Source organism: Ursus arctos, unplaced genomic scaffold, assembly GCF_023065955.2.
Source record: "Ursus arctos isolate Adak ecotype North America unplaced genomic scaffold, UrsArc2.0 scaffold_5, whole genome shotgun sequence".
Lineage (NCBI taxonomy): Eukaryota > Metazoa > Chordata > Mammalia > Carnivora > Ursidae > Ursus > Ursus arctos.
Genome location: NW_026623067.1, coordinates 7,880,823 through 7,902,879, shown reverse-complemented (window position 1 = coordinate 7,902,879; position 22,057 = coordinate 7,880,823). Strand labels below are relative to the sequence as shown.

Genomic DNA, 22,057 nt, shown 5'->3' with positions numbered 1-22,057 from the left:
AATACTGGTATGCAACAATATATTTTTTTCAACTGTACAGCATAATAACTTAACATTCATCATAATTGTGAAATGGTAACCACACTTAAGTCTAGTATCTAGACTTAAGTGGTATCTATCTAGACTTATCTGGTATCTATCACCATACAGTTACGTTTCTTTTTCTTGTGATGGAAATAGTTAAGATTTTCTTTCAAATTTACAATACGATATTTTTTACTATAGTCAACATGTTGTACATGACATAGCCTTGACTTATTTATTTTATAATGATAAGTTTCTTCCTCTTGATTCTCTTCACACATTTTTTTTAAAGATTTTATTTATTTATTTGACAGAGAGAGAGACAGCCAGCGAGAGAGGGAACACAAGCAGGGGGAGTGGGAGAGGAAGAAGCAGGCTCCCAGCAGAGGAGCCCGATGTGGGACTCGATCCCGGAACGCCGGGATCACGCCCTGAGCCGAAGGCAGACGCTTAACCGCTGTGCCACCCAGGTGCCCCATCTTCACACATTTCTGAACATTGTAAATTCCTCCCAGAGTATTGTTACATACAACCATGAGTGATGCAAAAGTTTATAATTAAAAAAGATATTTACATATTGTGCAATTAATGAATCATGGAACCTTACATTAAAAACTAGGGATGTACTGTATGTGACTAACATAATATAATAAAAAAATATTATTAAAGATATGTACAATTCAAATGAATATTACAGATTTTAAAAGTATAATGTTTCAGTTGTAACTAACTGAAACATACATAATTGAAACTTATTTAGCCAGGAGTGGAACACAAATGAATAACACAGTCACCATTAATATCCTCTTCTGAAAACTCTATCTTCTATGAAATAAAAATCACCAGCCAATTGCAACAGGGAGGGAAATACATACTCAAAAGAAAGAGAAGGGGTCATTTAGGGTAGGAGGGCCCAGGAGTTGCAATACACAGGGAATGTGAAGAAGTCTGCCTTTTCTGAGGCTTATGATGGAAAAGGAGTGATAGGTTTCTAGGAGCCTGTACACTGTGAATGAGCTCCATGTATGCCCTAGAAGACTTGTTAGGACATGAGGGGGTACTAATTGAGAATAAATAGATGAGCACAAGTACTGTTTTTTGTTGTTGTTATTGTTTTTTTTTTCTAAAAGTCAAAATTTTAAAGGAATCAGAAGAAACAGATTGGAGAAAAGCTGGGAATAATTAACAAATCAAACTGTAGCTTTTTATATCTGTGACAAAGCACAGACTAAAGCCATGCTTGGAACTTTCACGGAGTATTTAATGGTCAGAAAATGCTATTGTACATGAAAAGAGTATCTTTATGATTTGTGTATTTAAAAAACCTTCCTATGGCACAGAATATTGTTGAAATTACTTGTTCCTTATGAAAGAATTTAGTTTCTGTGAAATATATAATTCATAGTAACAATGATAGATGATAGTTTATGTTAGTCTAAATACTAAATTTGGAGTGATTTCTTCACTTATATCTAATTAAGGTATTTTGACTGCCCTTTCAAATAGTGAAAAAGTAATGCAATCTAATTATTCCAAGGTCATTATTAGTATTAGTTTTTTTAAAAAAACACCCTCTTACTATAATTTCTTTTTATGTTCAAAGTTTAGTAGCTAAAGTAATTTCCTACTATTCTGAAAAACTGTATATATTGTAACTAGGCCAGTATGATATATTTTTGCTACTTGCCTATCAGTTATCTGGATAATTAACGGAGGCCTATAAGTTCTGATAAATTTATTTGCCACAGATAGATACAACCTCATACTCTATAGCAGAGAATTGGGAACATAATTGCTAAGGACTGTAACAGACATGGAGCCATGAATAGATCGGTCTACAAAATCAAAATTTAAATAACAGCAGATAATTTATATGCAATATTTCAATGTGGAAGTCAGATCATGTTTAATATTATTTTATTCTAAAATTAATCACATGCATCAAATGCAAAATGTAAATTAATATTTAAAAATGGAGAAAATTACGCAAAACTAAGAACATACCAAAGGCGGAAACACCTAATACTAGCTGTGTGAATTCAAATCACTAGATTGTACAAAAATTTTATTTATTTTCTTAAAATATTTTAATTATTGATTTATGTGTTTGTCAGAGAGAGAGAGAACAAGTGAGAAAGAGAACAAGTGAGAAAGAGCACAAGCAGGGGGTGTGACAGGCAGAGGGAGAAGCAGGGTCCCCACTGAGCAGGGAGCCCATTATGGGACTTGATCCCAGGACCCCGGGATCATGACCTGAGCTGAAGGCAGATGCTTAACTGTCTGAGCCACCCAGGCATCTCGACAATTTTATTTTTAAAACACTGGATGCACAGAAAAAAAAAAAAAAAAAACAGGGGACAATGATAATTACTTACACATATATATCTGTCTACCTATCAGTATGAGTGTATGTATTAGGAATGCATGTACATATTTTTAGATCTATTTGCATTACTCTTAAGTAAACCTGGATAAGGATTAGGAAGTAATATATGTTCTCCTAAATTTCTTCCTTATGCCAGAATATTAACTTTTAGTTACATGGTAAAATAACTTTATCACCAGATATGAAGATATCTTTGTTGTAAAGATACTAATTTTCAGATCTTAAAGATCTTGAATTTGCCTATATATTTATTGAAGGCATCTCTCAGGGATTCTTTGACTTTCTCATTTCAAAGACTATAGATGAAAGGGTTCAACATTGGTGTTACAATGGTGTTGAGCACTGTGGCAAATTTGTTAACATCCAGCACATTGCCCTTTTTTGGGCGGACATAGATAAAGATGGAGCTTCCATAATAAAGTGTCACTACAGTAATGTGTGAAACACAAGTGGAGAAAGCCTTCTGTCGTCCCTGGACAGAGGGAATTCTAAGGATAGTAATGATAATGTACATGTAAGACACTCCTGTCAGGAGCAAAGAGCCCAAGAGCAACACAGCAGAAGAGATAAAATCAGGCAGTTCAGCCAGAGAGATGTCTGCACAGACCAGCTTTAGCAAAAAAAGTGATTGATTATATTTGGCCCACAAAAGGGCAGAGACCCAGTTAAGATTGATGGTGCTAAAATGGACAAAAATGCACCCATATAAGATCCCAGAAGCAACAATATGCATGTTTGTTTATTCATGATGATGGCATACCTCAGTGGGTTGCAGATGGCAATATATTGATTAAATGACATGACAGCAAGAATGAAGGACTCTGTGGATCCCAGAAGGAAGTAGAAGAAAGACTGAGTAAGACATCCCACAAAGGATATTGCTTTGGTGTCGGAAAATGTGTTAGCTAACATCTTAGGCACCACTGTGGAGGTGATGGCAACTTCAAGGAAAGAAAGATTGGCTACAAAGAAATACATGGGTGAATGCAGACGGTAGTCACCACACACCAAAAGGATGATCATGGTGTTGCCAATCAGAGATGTCATGTACATGAGCAGGAATGCAGAAAAAAGAAGAATTTCTACTTCTTTCTCATTCTGAAACCCTAGAAGAATAAACTCAATGATTCTGGTTTTGTTTCTGTGATCCATAATGTTGCCACTTCCACCTGACATAATAAAAAAGATAAGTTCATGGTCGGTCGTTGCATCTCAACTTTAGAACTACCCTACCTATAGCAATTAATCATCTTTCTCTTTGTGGAGGGATGATAATGGAAAAAAATAAATAAATTACTTTTTTCTAGTGTATAAAGAAGTCTTGGAGGAGATTATGCTATGTGAAATAAGTCAAGCAGGGAAACACATTTATCATATGGTTTCACTCATTTATGGAACGTAAGAAATAGGGAGATCAGTAGGAGAAGGAAGGGAAGAATGAAGGGGGGTAAACAGAAGGGGGAATGAACCATGAGAAACTATGGACTCTGGGAAACAAACTAAGGGCTTCAGAGGGGAGGGGGTGGATGATTGGGATAGGCCAGTGATGGGTATTAAGGAGGGCACATGTTGCATGGTGCACTGGGTGTTATATGCAAATAATGAATCGTGTAACACTACATCAAAAATTAAGGATGTACTATATGATGACTAACATAACAAAATAAAAAAATTATTATTAAAAGAAAAAGAAACTAAAAATAAATTATTTTTTCCCCAGTGTATAAACAAGTCTTAAGATGAACTGTGGAAGACAGTTCTACAGTAAGATTGTGACAACTGTTCTTTTGAAAGACCAGTGAGACTCCCCTCTGCATAGGGACTCTAAGACTGAAGTTAGCTGTTCACCAGTCACATGATCAGATAAGTAGTGCCCTTTGGTATAGACACATCACAGTGACCTTAATCCATTCCAATATAAAGGCATTCATTCAGAATAATGGGAGATTTGCAATCAATATAATTCTATATTAATATATATGTACAATAATAGCATTTAAAAGCTATTTTATTATCATAAGAAGAAAATGTATCAAAAACAAGAACAACAACAAAAACTATAAATGATCAGAAATAGGTACATGGGGGCACCTGGGTGGCTCAGTCGTTAAGCGTCTGCCTTCGGCTCAGGGCGTGATCCCAGCATTCATGGACTGAGCCCCACACCAGGCTCCTCCGCTGGAAGCCTGCTTCTCCCTCTCCCATTCCCCTCTGCTTGTGTTCCCTCTCTCAATGGCTGTCTCTATCTCTGTCAAATAAATAAGTAAAACCTTAAAAAAAAAAAAGACATAGGTACATGACTCCTGAGTTACAGGTTCCAACCTCTGTTACAGTTAACCTGATCACCAAAGAAAGTAAAGTCAGTCTCATGTAATCGCTATATAGGATCACATTTCATAGTGAAGATGTTCATAGGTCTTTATGAGTAAGAAAAAGAATCAAACATATTACTTTATTACTGTTGACTATATTTATCTTGAATTCAAACACAGCAAACAATAGGAAAACAGGATGAAAGAACTGAATTTTTGAATTTGACTAAGAGAAGCAGCAAAGACTAATTTTGTACATTTCATAATACAAATCAAAAATAAAAAGTACAGAGAAACAGGACCATTCTTGGAGAGGAGTTTTGTTGTTGTTGTTGTTAAATAAAAGTTTGAATTAGGGAGTGATTTCAAATTTCAGAATATAAGAAACACAAATTTGTTATTGATAGGTGTTGGAAAGGCTAATTTAACTGGGAATTTCTACTGCTACTCTTCAATAGATGTAATGGGTGAATGTGATAGAGATTAGCTAAAATTTACATTATGGAAAGGTCAATGTTAGAAATAAGACAAGATCTTGTGTCTTTTAATTTATGTTTTGCTTACTTTTTTCTGACCCAAAATATTTATTTATTCCTTAGCTAACGTTATTCTTATATATTTACTTCACAATGAGGAAGCAAATGAGACACAGATAAATTTCTGAATTATGTGTTTATTCATTTTATGATAGAAGAAAAAAATGGATCAACATTGGGGGTTTGCACTGTGATTCTTTATGACTATTCCTTTTTTTTTTTTTTTAAAGATTTTATTTATTTATTTGACAGAGATAGAGACAGCCAGTGAGAGAGGGAACACAAGCAGGGGGAGTGGGAGAGGAAGAAGCAGGCTCCTAGTGGAGGAGCCTGATGTGGGGCTCGATCCCATAATGCCGGGATCACGCCCTGAGCCGAAGGCAGACCCTTAACCGCTGTGCCACCCAGGCGCCCCTCTTTATGACTATTCCTAATATAATAACACAAATTCAGCATTTTAGTTAATAGGAACTAAATTTCTTGATGTGGTCACATGGTATGAAGGGCTACAGTTTACCTTCCTATAATAACAGAAAGGAAAAATGAAATATTGGTGGATTTGTGGAAAAGAAAAAAAAAGTAATTGTGGAGTAAGGTGTATTATGTGAAAGAGTCTTTCCTGGATCTGCTAAATATTTGGTTTGACCATAGACAGTGGATGCCTTGAGGGCACTAGCAATGTAAAGCAAACACTAAACTCCCAAGTTGGGACAATAACAATCCTTTCAGTCAATTCCAAAATTTTGCATAAGGTTGTCAGTAAGTGAAAAATGGAGATGAAAGAAGAAAATCAGTGATGGGGAAAATAATAAATAAATAAATAAATAAATAAATAAATAAAGGCATATATATAAATGGTGAGTATGTATATATGTGTGTTTGTCTGTGTGTGTGTGTGTGTGTGTGTGTGTGTGTATGTGTGTGTATGCAAGGAAAGACCATCAATTGAAAGAGGAGAATGTTGTAAATTCTCTACTTACCTGCTGAGGTATACCTCAGAATCTTTATGAATGTGCAAGTGCATGGCTTCAGAGTATTCCTCATTTATAACTGCATGGTTTGGGTGCCACCCATGATTGTAATCATTTTTTTTAAAGATTTTATTTATTTATTCTACAGAGATAGAGACAGTCAGCGAGAGAGTGAACACAAGCAGGGGGAGTGGGAGAGGAAGAAGCAGGCTCATAGCGGAGGAGCCTGATGTGGGGCTCGATCCCACAATGCCGGGATCATGCCTGAGCCGAAGGCAGACGCTTAACCGCTGTGCCACCCAGGCACCCTGATTGTAATCATTTCTATGGATTATGTTCTCCTGAAACTCTCAGAATGTTAAGAAACAATGCAGAGGGATATACAACCATGGTTATAGGAGATCTTATAAGGACTCTGTAAGAATGAATGATTCAAAACTATGAAGTTTCAATGATCACATGTGCAGATTATTGGAACTTAGAAACAGGAGGGAAGCCTGCCTTCATTATTGCTGCTTCTCTAGGGGCAGGGCTTCTACTTAACACTCCAGAGAATAATTTATGACAATTCTAATTAAAATAAAAGTTCTCCAAATTAGAAAAGTACGTGTAAACACAACTTCTATAAGAAACAGATTGAGTCTAAAAACAAAAACAAATCAGCAAAATCATTGCTGATGCTTTTGTCATGAATCAATCCTTTAATTGCATTATAATGTCATGTGTTTTCATCTTCATCATCAACACCATCTACATTTATTTAATACTCACTTTGTCTTATGTATTTTCTAAAAAGTGCAGTTTTTTTAACTTTACAAAACCCATCTGATATAGATTATTATTGATATCAAACTAATTATTGATTATCGAAATGAACTGTAATTACTTCATAGTTAATAATCAAAAATATAAAAATGTAAGAAAACTATAATAGATGAATTTATCTAATATATATTGTTTTTTCAAAAAAGATATTACCACCACTTTATGACTGAAATGTACTTGATTCACTGAGAAAACACATCTAATCCATGCCATCAGAGGCATATAAGGTAGTCACGAATGAAAAATGAAGTTGCATAGTTTTATATAGTAAACAAAAATATTAATTAGGAAACAAAAACAAAAGAATGGTGCATTCAAGAGAAAATTCCAGGAAACAAAATGTTTGGCTTACAAATCAGGAGCAAATTGCTTATTAAAACAGAAATTTTATTATTCTTAAATGATGTATCCAACAAGTGGATATGACAATTATAAATATCTATGCCCCCAACAAGGGAGCAGCAAGATACACAAGCCAACTCTTACACAGAATAAAGAGACATATAGATAAAAATACGTTAATAGTAGGGAACCTCAAGACTCCACTATCAGCAATAGACAGAGCAACTAAGCAGAAAATCAACAAAGAAACAAAAGCTTTGAATGACATACTAGACCAGATGGCCCTCATAGATATATATAGAACACTACACCCCAGAACAACAGAATACTCATTCTTTTCAAATGCACATGGAACGTTATCCAGAACAGACCATATACTGGGTCACAAAACAGGTCTCAACCGATACCAAAAGACTGACATTATTCCCTGCATATTCTCAGACCACAATGCTTTGAAATTGGACTCAATCGCAAGGAAAATTTTGGAAGAAACTCAAACACATGGAAACTAAGAACCATCCTGCTCAAGAATGATTCAATAAACCAGGAAATCTAAAACCATTTTAAACAATTTATGGAGACCAAAGAGAATGAAAACACACTGGTCCAAAACCTATGGGACACTGCAAAGGCAGTCCTAAAGGGAATATACATAGCCATCCAAGACTCACTCAAAAGAATAGAAAAATCTAAAACGCAGTTTTGATATTTTCACCTCAAGAAGCTAGAGCCGGAAGAGAGGAAAAGGCCTAACCCGTGCATGAGAAGGCAGTTGATCAAGATTAGAGCAGAGATCAATGAATTAGAAACCAGGAGCACAGTAGAGCAGATCAACAGAACTAGAAGCTGGTTCTTTGAAAGAATAAATAAGATTGATAAGCCACTGGCAAGACTTATTAAAAAGAATAGAGAAAGGACCCAAATCAATAAAATTATGAATGAAAGGGGAAAGGTCACAACCAACACCAATGAAATAGGAAGGATCATTAGAAACTTTTATCAACAGGTTTATGCCAATAAATTAAAAAACCTAGAAGAATTGGATGCCTTCCTGGAGACCTATAACTACCAAGACTGAAACAGGAAGAAATTGATTATTTAAACAGACCAATTAATTATGAAGAGATTGAAGCGGTAATCAATAACCTCCTGAAAAACAAGATTCCAGGGCCTGATGGATTCCCTGGGGAATTCTCCCAAACATTCAAGGAAAAAAAATAATACCTATTCTGCTGAAGCTGCTTCAAAACACAGAAATAGAAGGAAAACTACCAAACTCATTCTATGAGGCCAGTATTACCTTGATTCCCAAACCAGGCAAAGACCCCATCAAAAAGTAGAATTATAGACCTATATCCCTGAAGAATATGGACACCAAAATTCTCAACAAGATCAGAGCTAATAGGATCGAACAGTACGTTAAAAGGATTATCCATCACGACCAAGTGGGATTCATCCCTGGGATGCAAGGATGGTTCAACATTCACAAATCAAACACCATGTGATATTTCATATCAACAAGAGAAGAGTCAAGAACCGTATGATCATCTCAATTGATGCAGAATAGGCATTTGACAGAATACAGCATCCTTTCCTGATTAAAACCCTTCAGAGTGTAGGGATAGAGGGCACATTCCTCAACTTCATAAAAACCATCTGTGAAAAGACTACAGCAAATATTCTCAATGGGGAAAAGCTGGAAGCCTTTCCCTTAGATCAGGAACACAACAAGGATACCCACTCACACCATTATTCAACATATTACTAGAAGTCCTTGCAACAGCAATCACACAACAAAAAAGGATAAAAGGTATTCAAATAGGCAAAGAACAGGTCAAATTGTCTCTCTTCGCAGATGACATGATACTCTATATGGAAAACCAAAAAGACTCTACCCCAAATTACTAGAAGGTATAGAACAATTCAGTCACGTGCTGGGATACAATTCAGTGCTCAGAAATCAGTTGCATTTCTATACACGAACAATGAGACTGAAGAAAGAGAATTAGAGAATCCATTCCATTTACAATAGCACCAAAATACTACGTTATCTCGGAATTAACTTAACCAGAGATGTAAAGGATCTATATTCTAGAAACTACAAATCACTCTTGAAAGACATTGAAGAAGACAAAAAAAGATGGAAAAATATTCCATGCTCATGGATTGGAAGAATAAACATAGTTAAAATATCTGTGCTACCCAGAGCAATATACACTTTCAATGCCTTCCCAATCAAAATACCAAAGACGTTTTTCAAAGAAATGGAACAAACAGCCCTTAAATTTGTGTGGAACCAGAAAAGGCCCTGAATCGCCAAGGAATTGTTGAAAAGGAAATATAAAGCTGGGGTCATCATGTTGCCAGATTTCAAGCTGTACTACAAAGCTGTGACCACAAAGACAGCATAGTACTGGCACAAAAACAGACACACAGACCAATGGAACAGAATAGAGATCCCAGAATTGGGCCCTCGGCTCTTTGGGCAACTGATCTTTGGCAAAACAGGAAAAAACATCTAGTGGAAAAAAGACATTTTCTTCAATAAATGGTAGTGGGGAAATTGGACAGCTACATGCAAAAGAATGAAGCTTGACCATTCTCTCACACCAAACAATGATAAACTCCAAATGGATGAAAGACCTCAATGTGAGACAGGAATCCATCAAAATCCTAGAGAACATAGGCTGCAACCTCATTGACATCGGCCACAGCAAATTTTTCATGACACATCTCCAAAGGCAAGAGAAACAAAAGAAATACAGTACACTTCAAGTCAGAGTGAGTGGGGAAAATTCTCTTTTTTTTTTTTCTGTCCCAGTGCCTTAGTAATCCTGCCACACCAGTGCCAACAGCACATATAAAATGGGATACAAGCAGAACACTTCTCTTAGACTACAGGATCTCTGATCTCAACAGTATGGCAAGCAAGCATTCCTGTTGGTCTTTTGTTCCACTTCCTTTCATTGCTTGGAAGGGTGACAGACACAGTCATGGGAAGTGCACATCAGAGCACGGTAACTAAAGTCTCAATTATTAGTAAGAAGACCAGGAAAAGACCCCCTAGAAACATAAAAATGGTGCAGAGGTAGCTGAGGTAAGTAAGCAATCTCATGAATTTGTGTATAAACTAGGCTCATATCCAGGCTTCAGATGCCTGAATCTAAAAGTAAGGAGCATATCCAAATCTTTGAGAACAAAAGTATACAGTAAACTGCCACAGAGATTCCAAACCACCCACACTGATGCATGGGTGGGACAGACACCAACCACACTGGAAATATTTTAAAACTGAATTGATGTACAAAGCAAAACCCATAGGTGTCAGGTAGGACCTACAGCTGAACCTAATAAAGTCAGATACAAACTCAAAGATCATCTTTATCCATAGGATGTATTCAAACACTAGAGTCCCATATTATTCAGCTGACCAGAATATAATGCCACACTGTCCGACAAATAAAAGAAAATGGAAAATCTTAAGAACTCAAAAAAAAAAAAAAAAGACAGTTAATATATGTCATTAAAATATGTTTTCAAAACGTGGTGAAAAATGAAGAGGTCCATCTCAACAAAGTGGAACACCTACCAGTAATATTAATAAACCATGCTTCTCTAATTGTCCTCAGGCAGTAAGAAGCCAATGCTATGTGGGGGCTTGTTCCCAGTTAAATTAAGGTCATTAGTAAGGAAAGCAAGAATGGACAATGAGTAGTCAACTAGTAGTCTCTGCCCCAATCCCTCATATTCCCCAGTTGAGTGGTCCTAAATTAAAGATATTTGTATCTCGGGGTGCTTGGGTGGCTCAGTCTTCAAGCATCTGCCTTCAGCTCAGGTCATGATCCCAGGACCCTGGGATTGAGTCCGGCATCCAGCTCCCTGCTCAGCAGGAAGCCTGCTTCTCCCTCTCCCACTCCCCCTGCTGGTGTTCCCTCTCTCTTTGTGTCTCTCTCTATCCAATGAATAAATAAAATCTTAAAAAAAAAAGATATTTGTATCTCTACACAGATGAAGGTATTGAAGACAGACAATAGATTCTTTACCATAAAATATATCATATATGCAAAAAAGTATATATATGTAACATGAATGTATGGATTAAAGCAAAAATCAGTATTTCACTTGAACTATAATGCTATCAGTTCAAAAGATATTATTTTATGCATAACAAATAAAAGAGTTGCCAACTAATATAATGATTTATTGTTATTGCAAATTTTATTTCATACTCATTAAAAGTTATCCTTCAGACTAATTTTTGACACATATTACTCTTGTAACTACATGAAAACTAAAGCTACTAAAATAAATTGGTTATTTCTAAGGCGATGATAACCATATCACTTAGGGATCATCCTGCTTTCAGAAATGTTAAAATATAAAAATTAAATACCTGTATATCCAAAACCTTATTTATGAAATAGGACAATTTCCAACATTGTTGAACGTCTTGTGTATATTTCCCAGAGGACACCTCTTTTCCACCACAGAGATAACTTTCTCAAGGGAAACTACCAAATATGCAGTCATCTCTTGTTTGGTCTCATTTTTAAACCATTCTATAAATGAAATTCTAATTTTTAACTTGCTTCTTTTATTCAGCAGTGTGATTCATCCATTGCAATGTGCACAGCTGCCAATGTGGTGTAGTATCCCACTATGTATATACCATAATTTATTAATTCTTTATTTGATGAACATGGGAGATATTTCTTGTGCTTTGCTTCAGAATTCTCATAGTTTCCTTCTGGAATATATGTTGGAGTTTCCTCAGGGTATTGACCTAGATGTGAAATTGCTACCTCTAGATGATTGTATTTATTCTTATTACTGAAAGATGTGGCTGTACTCTTCCTCCCCCACCCATGAATATCCTGAGTGGACACAAGTCCCATTCTTCCTTAGTCTAACAGATGTAACATCTCTGATAGCTGACCTTCAGAGGGATGAGAATGAGGAAGGAGAAATGGAGGTGCTTCCCAGCCAACAACATGTGACTTTCAGTATAGCCCAAGGAACCAAAGGCAGACAGTGCTTAAGGCAAGGAGCAGCACTCCTGTTGGCTCCATTGAGCAAAGGTGTGAGTAGAGCTGTGCAGGAAACTAGGGTCTTGGGCTACAGCTTAGTTGAAGTCACAAAATATTTTGAGGTCATTACTGTGGAACATGTAAATGAAAAAAGACAATAGTGTTTTATTGTGAAAAGGCAAGTCTTATTTATTCAATGCAAAAAGGAAGCTATCTCGAAACAGCTTTCTTTCCATGACCCAGTATGTCTTATAATGGACTCCCACAGTTATAGATGTGGCCTCCTTGGTCACAGATGTTATGGTACCAGTGATGACAAGGCCCTCAGCATGCTCTGCTGACTGCATGACAGTTTCCATGCTACTCTCCTCCACACTGCTCCTACCTTACCTACAGTGGGCTTTATTTCTTAGTAAAGAGCCTATCTCACTGAAACTTTTACTTTCAGAACCTTGTAAGGCTGTATGTGCATTATGGAGAGCCTTGAAGGTCTGAACACAAAACCATTTGGAGGGCTCAATTTTAAGTTCCTGAAAATGAGTCAGGATGATACACAATGAAGGTATCCCACAGACAATGAGGAAAGGAAGAGATTCTTAATTTTTACCCTCACTTAATACACCGACGGATTCTGATCCAAAAACCTACTGAACATACCATTCCTTGCCTTAAAAAAAGAAAGAAAGAAAGAAAGAAAGAAAGAAAGAAAGAAAGAAAGAAAGAGAAGAAAAGGCCTACAATCAAATACAAACTTCTAACCAAGGTATTTGAAGCATGTGGCAATATGGACCCACCCATTTTAACCATCTTATCGTCTCCTTCATGGGCACACTGTACTTCAGCCAAACTTGACTAGTGACTGTCTCTTGAATATGTTTCTTCTTTTCCTCTAGGATGTGGTACTGGAAAAGCACTGCTCAAATTCTGCTCCATGTTGTAGTTTTTATACCCTTAATACAACCCATCTCACTACAGAAACTGTGAGCTCCCTATGGGCTTTGTTCACCAGGCTGCAGACCTCACCCTGCCCTGTCCAGAGCAAAGAATGTGACACACAGTAGGCACGAAGTCAATGTTTACTTAAAAAATAATGAGTCAGGGGCATCTGGGTGGCTCAGTAGATTGAACATCCAATTCTTGGTTTTGGCTCAGGTCCTAATCTCAGGGCCATGAGATCAGAGACCTGTCAGGCTCCGTGTTCCTCGGGAAGTCTGCTTGGGATTCTCTCTCCCTCTCTCTCTGCCCCTCCCCCGCTTGCGCTCTCTCTCTAAAATTAATAAATAAATCTTAAAAAAATGAATCATCAGATATTGTCCAATCAAACTGGAACACCCTGAAATACAAAGACCAAGTCCGATCTGTCCAAACTCAGTTAATTAATACTGTATTTGCTCATCCTTTTGTATCTCCCTACCTCTGTGAACAGCACTACCATCTATCCGTCAAGTAGAAAACCTGTGTGTCATTTCATATTATCTATCATCCCTCACTCATTTGTCTAATCTTTCACCACGTTCTATGGTGTCTATGCCCACGTCCCTCTACATGTTGTTCAGGCCTTTTATCATCTTTCCCCTGCATGGCCACAGTCCTAACTGGCTTCTCTGATTCCAATTGTCCTATACTCACTTACGCAGTGACCATTCTAAGCACAGGTGTGGTCAAATCACTCCTCTGTCTCCCAGATCTCTACAGGTCCAGTCCCATGACTACCTGACCACATCTTACCCTTGCATCTCCTGCTCCAATTACACTGAGCTGTGAGCTTCCTAAACTCACCCAGCTATCTCCACGCTATGAGACTGTATAAGCTATACCCTGTGTCTCAGCATGTACTCCCCACTACCTAATTGTTTATATATACCAGTTATTATCACAGGGTACATAGTAAGTATTTAATTGTTTCAAGAAATGAATAAATTGACCCACTTTAAGAAAATTATGTTTCCCTATCTTTGAAATGGGTGGGTGAACTGTGTTGACATTTGAGATTCATTCTAGTTGATATCCTTGAGTTCCATGAATGGGTAAAGTATGTTGCCTCGGAGACTAGGAGAAGCTGCACGAGAGTGGTTGGGACAAGGAAACCAATCTCTGGATTATGATACCCTACCTGACCTAGTTCTAGACAAGCTCCTCCTCAATTTTTGAGATAACCTGAAAAATATAATAGAACAACCCTAGTCAAAACAAGTACCATGTAGTGACAATATTTTGTCATATTAACACTATTTTCCCATAAAAAGAGCTGGAACTCCCTGGAGAAGCAGTTGATTACAAACAAAGCTGGGACAGGGAAAATATGACCTTGGAATATCTAGAAGTGCCAGAAATGCTAAAAGAAAAGATGGGGCCTGTTGAAGGAACACAGGAAAAAACATAAAGGAGTTTGTACTGACCTTAGTTAGAATAATCAAAGCAAAAAAAAAAAAAAAGTTGATTATAACCCATAGAATAAATATCCATGTCATAAATAAATAATTGAATAAAAGCATAAGTGAGGGAGAAAGAATACTTCTTTCTAACAGTGGATTAGGCAAACACCACAAGAATAACTACTTCAGACAAAATCCACTGATGGATGCTAAAAGCAGGGTGCGAACAATTAAGGGAAAATAGGTTTGTGCAAAGAAATAACCAGTAAATGCAGTGTGGGATCCTGGAACCGAAATGCCAATGCAATTCAAATGTTTATCTGAGTCATGATTACATAGTAATGTTAATCCCCTGGCTCTGATAGAGTGTTACTATGAGAGGGGGCTGGAGGGGAAATATACGGAAACTGTACGATTGTTTGGCAATTTTTCCACAAGTCTGAATTTTTTTAAGAGTACTAATTTTTGTCTTTCAAATTAATGATTAGAATAATTCCCAAGTGCTGAGGAAGAACACAGGTTAGATGCAAGAAAGACAGACTGAAATCCACACTGTACGCTCATCAGTGTGTGCATCTTTGTCCAAGTTACTCATGTCCTCCATGAACCCCCTCCGTGTCCTCTTGAACCCCCATTTCCTTCCTCTGTAAAACTAAGATCAGTAGGACTTTACTGTTTCTGGTTGTGAGAATCAGATGTGTGCACACAGGGCCAGCACAGAGGAGGTAAGAAATAAGACTTTCAGTTTCCTTCCTCAGGTGCCATGCATGTCCCTGTCCTCTCAGAGCTCACAGTTCAGAGAGGGAAACGACCAGACCATATCAAACTCATACTATCCCTTTCTGATTGTCCTGCTTGTTTGCCTGTACCATCCAGTATTTAGCACGTGCAATTCTTTGCAGCAAGTGAAGAGGATGAGTAAAGGAGTGTGCAACCCCTTCTACTGGACTGCAAGCTCCTTAGGGAGAGAACTAGTGTTTCACTCATCCTGATTCACCACACACACCTGAGTACTGGGCATCTGAAAAAGGAAAATAGAATTAAGGCCAACAGAAAGCAGGGAGGGAGAGAAATCTGGCCACCCACCTGGACTTCTTTTGGGTGAAGCTGAGGTTTATGTATTCCTGGAGTAGGGATCCATATCCTCGCTCCTTTACACTGCTCTGTTTCTCTCTTTTCTCTCTCTGAGGGGTTCCATGTGATTTCAGGAATGATTTGCCTTCCCACATCCTATTGAGATGGTAAACCCTTTTAGTGGGAGTCCTCGCCTTTTCCTTACTCTTCCTTGGGGCTTCAGCCTGGACTGGGGAGATTCTCTGGCTTCCATCCCGTTTGCTCATGTTGCCTTTACTCTGAAAGGCTGAGACGGAGGGTCCCACTTCTGGACATTCAGTGGTGTCCATAACAGGTCTGCGGATTGTCTCCCCTCCTGTAACCACACTCAGGCTGTCCTGGGGAGTTACTGCTGCTCCTGGTGCTGCCCCTTGGTCGGGCCCTGCAGACGCTGGGATTAGGACAGACGGTGTGTTCCTACGCAGACAGTATGAAGTTTGTTGTCGGTTTCCTTCCCCACCAGTATAAGCTGGAGACATGGCCCCAGACACATCAGTGACCATGGAAAGGCTCCTGGTGCTGACCTGATCTTGGTCCCCTTGTCCATGGAGCTCCGCGGCCTGTGCCGAGAGGAGAAACAGGGAAGTAGAGAAGAAAGTAAGTGAGACTAGAAGGGGCTGTCACTTGCCTTCTTGAAGCTGAACCACTCCAGAGCTTATAATTGGGAGACACTTTGAGGTCATCAAGTCCAGTGGATGCAGGAATCCCCTCTACGGCACCCCCATAATGGTCACTCAAGTTTTGTGCAGATGGTCCCAGTGCCAGAAGAGCACTATTGCCATTCAGTGAGCATCCTCATACTTATATTTTATACACTTGTAAGCTTTTCTGCAAAATAGATTCCTAGGAGTGAGACTGCTGGCCAAGAGCTATGCTCATTTTACATTCTCATATTTAGTAACAAATTGTGCACATGTGCACAAAGCATGCTGCCATGCTACAGATGGTAGAAAAAATCAGTGCCCAGCTCCAGTTAAGGAAGGACTTTCTCACACTTGAAAGGGTCCCACAACAGATGGGACTGCCTGGGTTTAGGAGCAATTGCTCCAGAGTGGCCTGGGCAGGGGGGTGCTGTTGAGGGCATTACAACATTGGCTGTGAGATCAGAGGAGCTGACATCTAAGGGGCCTGGATATTCAGGAGCACTTGGGACCTTTCCAGTGTGGCAAGGTCTAGACACGGTGCTTTACTTGGCCTGAGTTCTTCCAATGGCAATGCTTTCTCCTCCTGAGCCTCAGAGAACAGCCTGAAAAAGCCTTAGCTGCTCTTCCAAATCACCCTGGCCCCATCTCCAAGACTCTATGCAAAGGCTTACTGCTGGGCTCTTCCTGTCCTCTGCCTCCAACCCAGGTATTGAGATCATGTCACCAGCAGGTTGGGCCTGGGTCCCACTGTAAGCCTCCACTGGAGGTCTCAGCAGGTATACTAAGTCTTCCCAGCATGCAAACAGATCTTCTTTTGCATCTGAAGGAAGGCACAGCTGGAGGTAAAAAGAGCGGCCAGTGGCAAGCTTCAAGTGGAATTGTTTTTTTTCATGATTATAGATGGATAACTTTACAAACTTCAAAGGAAGCAGCCTGTTGGGGAGCAAAGAAGTGGGGGATTAGGTTGAGACAAATGGGAAGAGGGAGGGAGTCTTTTGGGCCAGTCAGAATCTATTTCTCTCCTAAAGGATTTGCGAAATCCTGTCCACTAGAGTTCATCTCTTATGTCCACCTCCTCATTACTGATAGGTGCAGCCTTAATTTGGAGTACAGCACTTAGCTCGCTGGACCTCAAACAACACCACTATGGCTGCTGACCACCTCCCAAGACCGCCCCTCACTCTGCCACAGAAGGCCTGCGGTTATGTGTTCCTGTCTTTCTTCCTGCTCTTAGTTCCACAACCCTTCTCCTATAAGTGATAGCCAGTTTCCCCACAAAGCCTTCTCGGCTCCTAGAGATGTGTCTGATTTCTCCTCCTCTGAATCCACACCACAGTTGCTGGCCGTGCAGGGGAAGCTCTCTCGCTCTGGGCTCTGTGTTATGGTGAATCAGGTGCTTGCTGGTCTTGCCCCTTCTGCATATGTCCTATATTCCCGGACTCGCCTGGTCAGCTCCAAGCTCTTTGTCAACCTGAGGTCCTTTCTCTGGGTATCTTGGTCATTTCTGGCATTGACCATGCAGCTCACAGCCGGCTGTGCCAGCAGCATGACGTCAGGCATTGTGAGGTGGTGGCTGGTACAGGCAATGCCCACCGTCACCACTTGCACAGTGTTGTGCACATCAATCACTTCTCCTCTTCTGTTGATCTGTTGTTGGAAGAAAGAGGAAAGCGGCATTGTCTCACACGCTCTTCTATCTGTTCTCCTCTGCTCCACTCCTAAATAAAGTGGCTACCACAGTTCTCGGTGTGCGGCAAAGACCAGCGGGATGTAGTTCAAGCCACGTGCCATACCAACAGAACGGATTCATACCTCCCTCTCCAATCTGACCTCTCACAGGAGCCAAACTCCCTTTCCTCAATGTGCCTGCGATCACGTGCTTTTGTACTTAGAAGCGCTCATGTCCACCATTAAAACAGTAAGTGCAGGCACAGCCTAAGACCCAGCAATCCAACCTCTGCAAATGTGTTCTGCATTGACATGCACAGGCCCACATGTGATGGACAAAGTTGCTCACCACAATTTCAGTTGCAACAGACTGCACAACGCAAGTACCTCCCAGTCTTGGAGTAAACAAACGTAGTTTGTTTGTTTTTCTTTTTCTTTTTTTTTTTTTTGCAAAATAGACATTTTATTAAAACAAAAAACAGCTTTTCACCTCAAAAATACCAATGCAAAAAACCATGAAATGCAAAGGGATCATTCTGGCCTCAAGGAGTAAAAAGTTGTTACAATCAAGTGTAATACATGATCCCGGATCGGGAAATACAGCTACATTATTGGGAGAACTAAGAAAATGTAAACACTCACTACTATGATAGCTAGCATTCTATCAACAGCAAATTTCATGAAATTGTGCCATGGTTACACAAGCAAATGTCCAAGTTCCTAAAAGATTCACGAAAAATTTAAAGATAAAGGGGCGTAACCCCCGTCACTTACACCTAACTCTTGAGCGAGAATAGTTGAGCGAGAACAATAATCTACGTCTTGTGTCTATGTGAGTTTTCTGGCTCTGAATCCTGCCTACACATTTCAATAAACTGGGAGCTCTGCAGCATCCTGCTGCCCAGACTGCCCAGGTCATTACACCAGAATCTTGAGAGTGGGTCTCCAGAAAACGCTGGGCATCAGTGTTTTCTACACTTTCCAGGTTAATTCCAAGGACCGGCCAAGGTTGAGAATCAGTGACAAGTACAGTCGTGGAGCTCCCGGGTTGATTCTCATGTGTCTGCTCTCATCAACTCTTCTGTCACACTCACAAGGTGTGTGGTTGCTCACACTAAAGTCTGGTTCGTACTGCTATGCCACAACCCACACCATCATCCTGAAAGCCGTGTAGAGTAGAAACTCCCTAAGCTGAAAGCCAGAAACCTGGGCCCTCAGCCACTTGACAGTCTGGGAAAGTCACCTCACTCTCTGGAACTCAGTTTGCTCCTGAGTAAAATGGGGATCTCTGTTCTGCCTACATAAGTAGGTTGTTGTGAGGCTCACAGGAAATGGACACCAAATTTCTATGGATACTGGAGAGAACCATATAAATACGGTTTCAGGATATCTGGAGCCTCACGTTCCTACAAAACACAATGAGGGAGAAAAAGGAAGCCGCATATGCCCCAACCAGCAGGACATCATGTTCCAAGTCCACACATCCAATTCAAGACCATACTGCATCTCCAAGAGTCATAAAATGTTTAATAAGTACACACGAAGAAACAAAACCTGCATGAGAATAATGACCACAAGTATGGCAAAGGGCAACCACCTGATAAAACTTGGTGGATAAATCAGGAAGTGCAAAAACAAAACAAAACAAAACTTTTGCTTTCCTCTACTGGGTTGCAATGTCACCGAAGACATCTTGGCACAATCAGCACATAACAGGTCTTTGATAAGTTGTTGTGGGAAGGAAAGAATGAAAGGGATGAAAGAAGCGGGGGGGGGGGGGGGTACACACATGAATCAGGGAGAAGGAGGGAGAAGGGGGCACACACATGAATCAGGGAGGAGGAGGGAGAAGGGGACACACACATGAATCAGGGAGAAGGGGGAGAAGGGGGACACACACATGAATCAGGAAGAAGGGGGAGAAGGGAGACACATACATGAATCAGGGAGAAGGGGGAGAAGGGGGACACACACATGAATCAGGGAGGAGGAGGGGGAAGGGGGACACACACATGAATCAGGGAGAAGGGGGAGAAGGGGGGACCAGATACATAACTCGGGGAGAAAGGGGAGGATGGGCTAATTCACCTGGATAAAGTCACTCTCAAATATGGGTATGTTCTTCAGTAGCACATACTCTCCATTGCCCAGAAGCTGCTGCAGCTTCCCCACCGAGCTGTTGAACATGGGAAGAATATGGCAGCTTTGGCAGCTGGGATCTGGTGACTCCATGCTGCTGTCCATGGCTCCCTTGCACTAAGACACCTGAAAAGAAGAGGCAGGTTATTTCTTGTCCCTGTTACTTAGAATGTTTCCCCAGCACTGCCGCACAACCCCTGGCACAGTTAGCATACGCATCCTGCCATGGAGTGATTAAGACACAGGGGTACTCTGGGCAGATATGCCCTCCACCCCGCCTGCCCAGGGTTTGCTAGCAGTTAGCAGACAATGCCCATCTGGGAATGGGAGGAAGGCACCCTTTCCTCTTAGCTGAGGCGGACCAGCACCAAGATAACTGCACAACTCAGTAAACAGTGCAGGCCAGAGTGTGGACCCTCATCCTCACTCCTCAGCCAGCTGCCTTGTGCAGTGAACAACCTCTACAACTTTGTGGAGAGGCCTTGCTGACTCCTGACTCTCAGAGACCCCAAACTTTCACACACACCCCACCCAGGCTGACAACAGTTGACTACTTTCACCGTGGATTCACTGCATCCAAAAAAAAAATGGCCATCACGTCTATCCAAGCAAAGACAAACCACTGGATCTGAGCTTTTCACTTTTTCTACCTTCTGGAAGGCTTTCCATTTAGACCCCTGTTCCCTCCCTCCTTGGTCAGGGTCAGGATCAACCCCACCCTGACCCCAGTCGAGGTCCCTACTCTGGTCCAGAGTGTCCCATGTCCTGGTCAGAGTCCGTCCTGTAAGGTTCTCTCCAACAGCCTTCCTGCGCTCGCCTCCTGGGGCTTTCCACCCAGAATCCCAGTCCTGATGAGGTTCTCCCCCACCCCTTTCCAGGTGTCTCCTCCTGGGCTCTCCCACGAAGGGGGACACCTAACCCAGGGTCAGGCTCACCTAACCCTGGTCTAAGTCACAGTCTTGGCGTTGCCACCCCATTGTCATTACCCCACGCAGGGTACCCCCTCCCTGGGCCCCGCAGCCCCGTGGAGAAGACTGCGGACTGACGACTTGGCCTCTGGATAGGCACCGCCAGGCAGCACCAGACCCGACCTCTGATATCCGAGGTGGAGCGGCCGCCCCAGCTGCCCAGGCGCTCCCACCTTTCCCCTGAACACACTCCCCACCAGCGTGTCCCCTGGAACTCCCGCCTCTCCACCGCCGCACGGGCTGCCTTTCAACCGTCCATTGTGACCTGGAGCCATCATACAACACTGTGTCCTCATTCCCACAGCCGCCCCCTCAGAAAGGGACATCATTCCGCACAAACACCTCCAACCCAAGACGGAAACCACAGCAAAAGACGCGCAGACCCAGTCCCTGCCTCCGCAGAGAAAGGGCAGCCCTCGGCGGACAGGCAAGGAGAGCGCATGCGCGGACACCACCTGCGCAGGGTCTGTGGACTAAAGGAAACTGGAGCGCTTGCGCAAATGCGGCCAGCACAGTGCACGCCCCTTTAAGGGCGGGCAGCAGGAGCGCAAGCGCAGTCACTGCCTGCCTGGAGCCTGGCAGCCAGAGAGCGCTAGGTCGGTGACGCATACACACAAGTAGACTGCACAAGAAGCGGGTCGGATGTTTGGTGCTGGAGGGAGCACGAATGGGAAAGTGAGCCTTCTTGGCTTTACAGAAAAGGTGGCAGAAAGGTGTCCCCGCCCGT

At 41.0% G+C, this 22,057-nt stretch overlaps 1 protein-coding gene across 5 annotated transcripts; it reads right to left on the bottom strand.

Annotated features, from left to right (window-relative positions):
- Nucleotides 1-317: 317 nt before the first annotated feature.
- Nucleotides 318-21,798, bottom strand: LOC113261514 (Golgi-associated RAB2 interactor protein 6-like). Of its 5 annotated transcripts, none has more exons than XM_057307270.1 (6): nt 21,504-21,764; nt 20,312-20,488; nt 18,000-18,202; nt 17,227-17,488; nt 15,885-16,471; nt 318-4,680 (listed from the first exon to the last, which is right to left on the bottom strand). In XM_057307270.1, exons 2-6 carry the CDS (start codon nt 20,465-20,467, stop codon nt 4,662-4,664), a joined length of 1,227 nt encoding a protein of 408 aa, XP_057163253.1. In that variant the 5' UTR covers nt 20,468-20,488; nt 21,504-21,764; the 3' UTR covers nt 318-4,661. The 5 variants fall into 5 exon arrangements, with proteins under 5 accessions (XP_057163253.1, XP_057163252.1, XP_026363415.4 ...); XM_057307269.1 differs by having other exon boundaries at nt 21,673-21,764; XM_026507630.4 differs by lacking the exon at nt 318-4,680 and adding an exon at nt 11,577-14,580 and having other exon boundaries at nt 21,673-21,798.
- Between the last annotated feature and the right edge of the window lie 259 nt (nt 21,799-22,057).

What these genes read in the sequence shown, in the direction of transcription:
- LOC113261514 (XM_026507630.4), bottom strand. Translation starts at nt 20,467, where the DNA reads ATGGACAGCAGCATGGAGTCACCAGATCCCAGCTGCCAAAGCTGCCAT. An exon ending in TTGAGAGTGACTTTATCCAG is followed by an intron (nt 18,203 to 20,311) that starts GTGAATTAGCCC and finishes TTCCAACAACAG; the next exon opens with ATCAACAGAAGAGGAGAAGT. An exon ending in AGGACAGGAAGAGCCCAGCA is followed by an intron (nt 16,472 to 17,226) that starts GTAAGCCTTTGC and finishes CTCTCGGCACAG; the next exon opens with GCCGCGGAGCTCCATGGACA.